Raw genomic sequence first — 6,880 nt, forward strand, 5'->3', positions numbered from 1 at the left:
ATAAGCACAAATTCGTTTTTCATTTCTCCGATCAATTGATGCATTTAATATTTTTCGGTTAACCGTTTGCAAAAGCAAACATGAATACTCTAATAGTTAAACCTTATATTTCGGGTTATTCATGTTTCTGCATATCTATAGGAAGAAAAATATTTAAATATTAAATAAAAAGTACGTGATAACCATTTCGAAAAAAATCGTAAAGACTGATTTGATAATCTAAAAATAGGTATGATTTATGAGTTTCAGATATTTTGAACGCCCTTAAATATACGTCGCAAATATCTTAACCATTAGTCATTGTTACGTTACGCGGGTACCGAGTGGATCTAATTGCCGAAATAAATTATTTGTCGCCGCCGCTTTGCGCGAATAACAACTAGTGTGTGTGTGTGTGTATATATATATATATATATATATATATATATATATATACACACACACACTACTTTTTAGCCTTAGTGATCTAAACACTTTTATTTTGGTAAACAATTCAATTCAAACAATTGGACACAAAACATTAAACACAATTAGGCAAAGAAGAATCGAAATTAACACATTAATTGGGAAAGACAATCAAAGAACAAGTTAAGAGAGCAAACATTTGCAAAATGTTCAAGAGTGATAACCTCTCGATGATGTCTCGCCTCAACTTGATCTCAACATGATGGAAACATTAAACTGGCTCACCAAAACTAGGTTGCAGAATCTTCAGAGAAAACAGATGAATCCTATTTTGCAAATTGTAGTTCAGTATTTTCACCACCATTCCTCCAACAACAACCGTATAGTCAATAGTTCCAAGCCCATCAGTACCATGCTTTTCTATTGCCCTTTCAATAACATAAATATGATTTTATCAGATCATATCAATTATTTACAAATATCATATCCACTGAACACATAATAATCAAGCATAAAATACATATAACAAATCTGAACATTAAAAAAATCGAAAAAATTAGAAAAAAAAAATCTGATTTGAACATAAAAAGAGATAAACTATCGATTGGAACTCAAGTTTGAAGAGAAATCGATTTTCAGATGAAGAAGAGAAAGTTGATTTCGTTTATTTCAGACCAAACTATTCATAAAAAGAGAAAAAAAAAATATCGAGTTTGGAGGGAAGAAGGAAGAAACGAACCTGGTTTGTCGGAGACGGAGGCGGAAGCGTCGTTCTAGACGGCGACGGCGGCGTTGGGGTGCATCGGCAGCGGCGGCAGCTAGCAGCGTCGTCGGCAAATCTGGTGGTGAAGGGAAGAAGAACGCACATAGGGATGAGAAGAGGAGTTGTTTTGGTGAAGGGTCGATCGTTTAGGGCATAATAGGAACACTGTGTGTTTTTTTAAAATTCAGATATTGTTTAATATCTGATAAGAGGTATTTACAACTTTAAGAGGTTATAAATAAGATGCAACCAAACAATCTAATCTGAATTTTTAAGACATTACCCCTTAATTTTGCAATTAAGAGGCAAACAACCAGGGCCTAAGACATAAATCGTAACAAAATTAAAACTAGGACCAAAACTATAACATTGTAAAATAACTTTTATAATGGTATAACAAGTAAATAAAAATAAATGCATCTACTTTGTAATAAAATCGGTTTATTAAGAATAATGAAAATAATTGGTTTCTACAAAGTATTATTAACCCTTTTAATATAGTTGTCGTTACATATCCGTAGAAAAAGCAAATAAGAAAAGTTAAAAAATAAAATAATAGAAAGAAAAGAAAAATAATACATGAGCATTCTAGCGAAAGAGAAACCCTTTTGCCTTGAAGGCGCCAGAAGCCTCTCAATTCATCTACAAATACCACCACCTTCTTCATTTCCACCATCCCAACACTTTCTTTCACGATCTTAATTTAGTGTTCAAGCGTTTCCTAACTTTCCTTTGCAAATATGTCGATAATTCCAAGCTTCTTTGGTAGCCGGCGATCCAGTGTCTTTGATCCCTTTTCTTTAGACATTTGGGATCCCTTTGACGGTTTATTGACCTCCTCCCTATCTGATGTTCGGGCAACTGTCCGTGAAACCACCCCCAGAGTTGACTGGAAGGAGACCCCAGCAGCTCACATTTTCACGGCGGATCTTCCAGGGTTGAAGAAGGAGGAGGTGAAGGTTGAGGTGGAAGAAGGTAGGATTTTAAAGATCAGTGGAGAGAGGAGCAGCGAGAAAGAGGAGAAGACCGACAAGTGGCACCGTGTGGAGAGGAGCTCCGGCAAGTTTCAGAGGAGTTTCAGATTGCCGGAGAATGCAAAGGTTGATGAGATGAAGGCTTCAATGGAGAACGGAGTGTTGACTGTGACTGTGCCAAAGCAGGAGGTGAAGAAGCCTGAGGTGAAAGCCATTGATATCTCGGGTTGAAGGTTAAGTAATTGAGTGTCTTCATGAATGGGATGGAATATGGATGTCTTTATATTGAATAAAAAAAATAAGATTTAAAATATGTGTGCATGGAAAATGGGAATTAAGGAGATTGTATGAAAACATAAGTTAAAAGTTTGTAATTTGTTCTGTAATGAAATAAATTTGCTTGCGTTTATTTAGTTTTTTCTGCTCATTTTATTTCTTCACTCTTAATTATCTCTCTTTATGTTCTTTTTTCAAAGGACTAAAGGGGAGCCAAATACTGGGATGTCTCACCATGCCCGCTGGATAGCGAATTGACCGGATGTCGTTACCCTTATAGAACTACAAATTTGTATAACATATTTATGATATTTAGGGATATTTTTAGTGATAGAGCCTTCAGGCAATAAACATTTAACTAAAACTCAATGGCTTTATGCCCAACCAATTAGAAAAAGCAAAAAATGTGACTTGAACAAAACCACGGCAAGCCTACAAGTCTAGAACATAAAAACCAAAAATCATGTGGTTTACTTTTTAAGTAAATCCCGTTATCTGGTTGTGGTTTATGCTTAAGTAAATCTCATATTATATTATCCTAGTTGTGAAACTTATATATTGTATAGTATATGGGTTAATTTAAAAAAAAAAAGTTAAATATAAAAGTTAAAATATTTAAGAACTTTGAATTTATAAGAAAATAAGAAAAATAATGAATTATTATAATGCAAATACTTTTTATCTTTTAAATTTAAACAAAGAATTTAAAAAAAAATTAATAAACTTTAATTTATGAATTTTGAAATTTAAAGGTAAGTTTATTAATAAAATTGATATCCATTTATTGCAATTATTACACTAAAATATTATATGAAATTTAATAAAATAGACAAACTCATAAAATGACATGTGGAAAAAAAATTAATTTAAAATAACCATAAAATGACATTTGACAAATTAAATAAGAGTGTGACAAGTGGCAAAAAAAATCTTCATTTATTAGAGGAAATATTATATTTTTTTCTTTATTTAATTGTAAGTTGTATTGAACTATCTTTTATTATATTATAGAAAGTAAATTGGACATTTCGGATTTTAGGCCACCGAAATAAAAAATGTGTGTTGTAGAAATCTTGATTTTCTGATATATTTGTTGTCAAAAACATTAAGGTATGTCATAAATTATTTCTATATATAACTATTGGTATTTTTATATTTTAGGTGGGTCAAATGACTCACCTTTGGTTAGGCTCGCCATAAGGGTTTTTGGGGCGTTGTAGTCGCACATTGTCGTCATGGCACACAATTGGTGCATTTTTTAGAACCCTAGCAAAAAGTTATTGTTTTATGGTGACTAAACAAGAAAATTGGTCTTTGGTTTCGTAAAAAATGTTGATATGATCCAAAAAAAAATTTGATTTGCATGAAAGATCTGAAATATTTTTTTTCTATAGTTTTGATCTTAGAAGAATCGAAAGGACAGTTTTACCTTTTCATTTATTTTTTCGTGTTTTTACATTTAATTTACTACTTTAAAAATTGACAAAAAAAAATCATCTCACCCCTTTCCCAACACCTACTTACAGTACCTTCTCTCTCTCATACATATACATATACATATACATATACATATACATATACATATACATATACATAAACAATAAACAACCCTCGATAAAAATCCCACCTTCCCTCATCCCATTCCGTCTCCGCCACCTTTGTTCTCATCACCCCTGCCTTCATTCCCCTTACCACTACTAGCAGTTGCTTCCTCTTCATTCAAGCATGATCTCCAATGTGAGATAGACATAAAGATGTTTCAAGAACAAAACTTGTGGCTGTAGATTCCAACATCTTCTCCACCTTCTCCATCAATGACCTCATCTCCGACCAATCTTGTAGTCCAAGACTTGGATTTTTTTTTCTGTTGTTTTTGTGCATTCGATTTTTTCAGAGAGAAATAAAGTAAATCATATCCACCTTTTTTGGGGTATAAAATCAGAGGTAAGGTTATTTAGATTCCTACTCTATGATTATATGCCATCACCGCTCATGGACATCCTGAACTCCGTTCGATGATCTTCATTGACTAACAATGTTGGATTTTCATGTTCTTAGTTTTCACAAAGTCGATAATGACGTTGGTGGGTTTTCATCTTCTGGGTTTTCAACTTGATTCAGAGTGTGTACGTACGTTGGAACTATGAGATGAAGGCACCAAAGTAATCTGTTATAGTGACTACGCAATACTAACCGAAGAGGAAGGCATCGTGTACACCGAGGAAAAAAGATCATAGTAACAAGAACTGATGTTGCTGTGGGTGAAAGAGAAGGTGAAGGATAGTTGGGTTGTGGATTAGGAGCTCCTGAAGAAAAACATGTTGTTTAGTGAGGTAAAGATAATCTTTGTTTACTCGATCATGAATTACTGAAATCAAAACCATTACTAATGAAATAGTAATCTGGATTATGTTAGAAAATAGAGGATGAATAGATTGCTTGGATTCTCTAAAAGTCGTGATTCACTATCAAATTGAAGTATTTCGATGGTACAGATCGAACACTCAATTGGATGAAATTCAGAGAATGAAATTTGAGAATGTATTTGAAAATGTTCTTCAAGATGTACCAGAAAAATGACCAAAAACGGATATATCATTCATGTCTGAAAACTGTCATAAAACTACTAAACATGTCATTAAATGGATCTCAGGGACTCTACCCCTTGGACCCCGCCAGAGGTGCTGCCCCCAGAACCCCGTTCATTTAGGGGCTTCTCCCTTAAATAACAATGTACTTTGAATCTTGAAAAACTTGAACAAGTGTGCACTCCTACACCATCCTAACTTGTTCAATATTTAACAAGATCACTTTTGGTCAACAAATTTAATCATGTTACACTTGAATAATATTTGATGACATAAAATCACCAACAGATTACACGTTTGATTTTGTGATTTTGTGTTGTTCCATGGATTCTTTAGTGGATGAGATAGGATAGAGACATTAGTGATGTTGTTGCTCGATAGGAAGGAGAATGGAAACGAAAATAAAGTCAAAGAGAAAGAGGGAGAGAATGGGAAGGTAGAGAATGGGAAGGCACGGGCACGAGTGGTGGGATGGGTAATTTATTTTTTATTTTTATATAAAAAAGAACATAAATATAGGAAATAGAAAAAAAATTAAAAGGATAAAACATACTTTTTCAAGTTGTTTAGGGACTAAAACCATAGGAATGTCTTGATTTTAGAACTTTCATATGTAACATCCCGTCGTTAAGATACTTTTATTTTTAACCCTTATGATTTTATTATTTTGTAAATTAGACCCTAAGGGCATGAATGTGTTCAATTAAGCCACGGTGGTACTTCCATAATTTTGAGGTTATGGGAGTACGCCATGCGTACTAGGGCGTTGGGCGTACATGGCCAGATCACAAACCCTGGTTTTGAGGGTTTTGCACATATTTAAGCAACATTAAGCCTCATTTCTGTTCTTATTTCCAACCTCCATCATCATACTCGTGATCTCTTGCAAACCCTAGCCTTATTTGAGCACTTGGAAGATTTAGTGTGAGTTTTTGTGTGTTCCAAAGGAAGAGGAAGATGGTGGTGAAGCTTGGATCTGGGAGTTTTGCATCCTTCTCTATCATTATATAGAAGGTATAAAGTTTAAACCTTGATGGCCAGTTCACTAGATCTTGCTTATGTGTTGATTTTTATGTCCTTTTTGGCCCAAATTGTTAAATATCGAACATGGCATGTTCTTGACTCATTAAGTTGTATATTCAGACTCTAGTAGTAGGGTTAAGTCATAAAAATGGTGCTTCAATGGCTAGTTTTGTCCCATGCATGTTAATAGGAGTCTTAAGGCATTAAGGTGTTGGGTCTTTAAGGATTAAGCACTTTTTGTGCATGCAAGGTCATAAAGTTTCCACCTTTCTGACTCTTTATGGTTCCTTGAAAAATCCAAAACTAGACTAATTTCCAGGTTCCTTGAAAAATTCCAAAGTAGAAGCTCGAAATGCACATAAGAAAGAAGTTAAAACTAGACTAATTTCCAGGTTCCTTCAAAAATCCAAACCAAGTGCATCTCAGAATTCTCATGAATTACCTCACTGTCAGAACTCTTTTGCTCCTACTAAGATTCTCAAAAGACCTTTTGAATCTCCCAGTCGCATAGAACCCAAGAAAGTAAACTATTCTACTTGGCGTAAATCTTGTGTGAATGTCAACACAGTCCAAAACATTTTTCCTCGGACTGGTTCATCTTTTTTATTGCAAAATATGATGGCACAATTTTTAAACCAAATCCTTCTAAAACCAACGTGTCATCAAGCAAATCCAAAAATGTAGCGAAAACATATTTTTCAAAACCTTCAAAGTAAAATCTTGTGAGGAAAGTCAAAATTTCCATTGTTGAAAAATCAATTTCGGAGGGTACAAATGTTACCCACACTCCGGAAGTCATAAGTCCGAAGAAGACTGCTCGGAACCCTCAAGTCATTGAATATGACTACTGG

General features: G+C 34.0%; 1 protein-coding gene across 1 annotated transcript; it reads left to right on the forward strand.

Moving 5' to 3' along the window:
- The first annotated feature begins 1,779 nt into the window (after window positions 1–1,779).
- LOC145055275 (17.8 kDa class I heat shock protein-like) lies at window positions 1,780–2,555 on the forward strand. The gene has a single exon (XM_079003572.1). It carries the CDS (start codon window positions 1,909–1,911, stop codon window positions 2,371–2,373), a length of 465 nt encoding a protein of 154 aa, XP_078859698.1. The 5' UTR covers window positions 1,780–1,908; the 3' UTR covers window positions 2,374–2,555.
- Window positions 2,556–6,880: the final 4,325 nt, after the last annotated feature.

The sequence above is a fragment of the Lactuca serriola genome, chromosome 5 (assembly GCF_051521515.1).
Source record: "Lactuca serriola cultivar US96UC23 chromosome 5, Lser_US96UC23_V15, whole genome shotgun sequence".
Classification (NCBI taxonomy): Eukaryota; Viridiplantae; Streptophyta; class Magnoliopsida; order Asterales; family Asteraceae; genus Lactuca; species Lactuca serriola.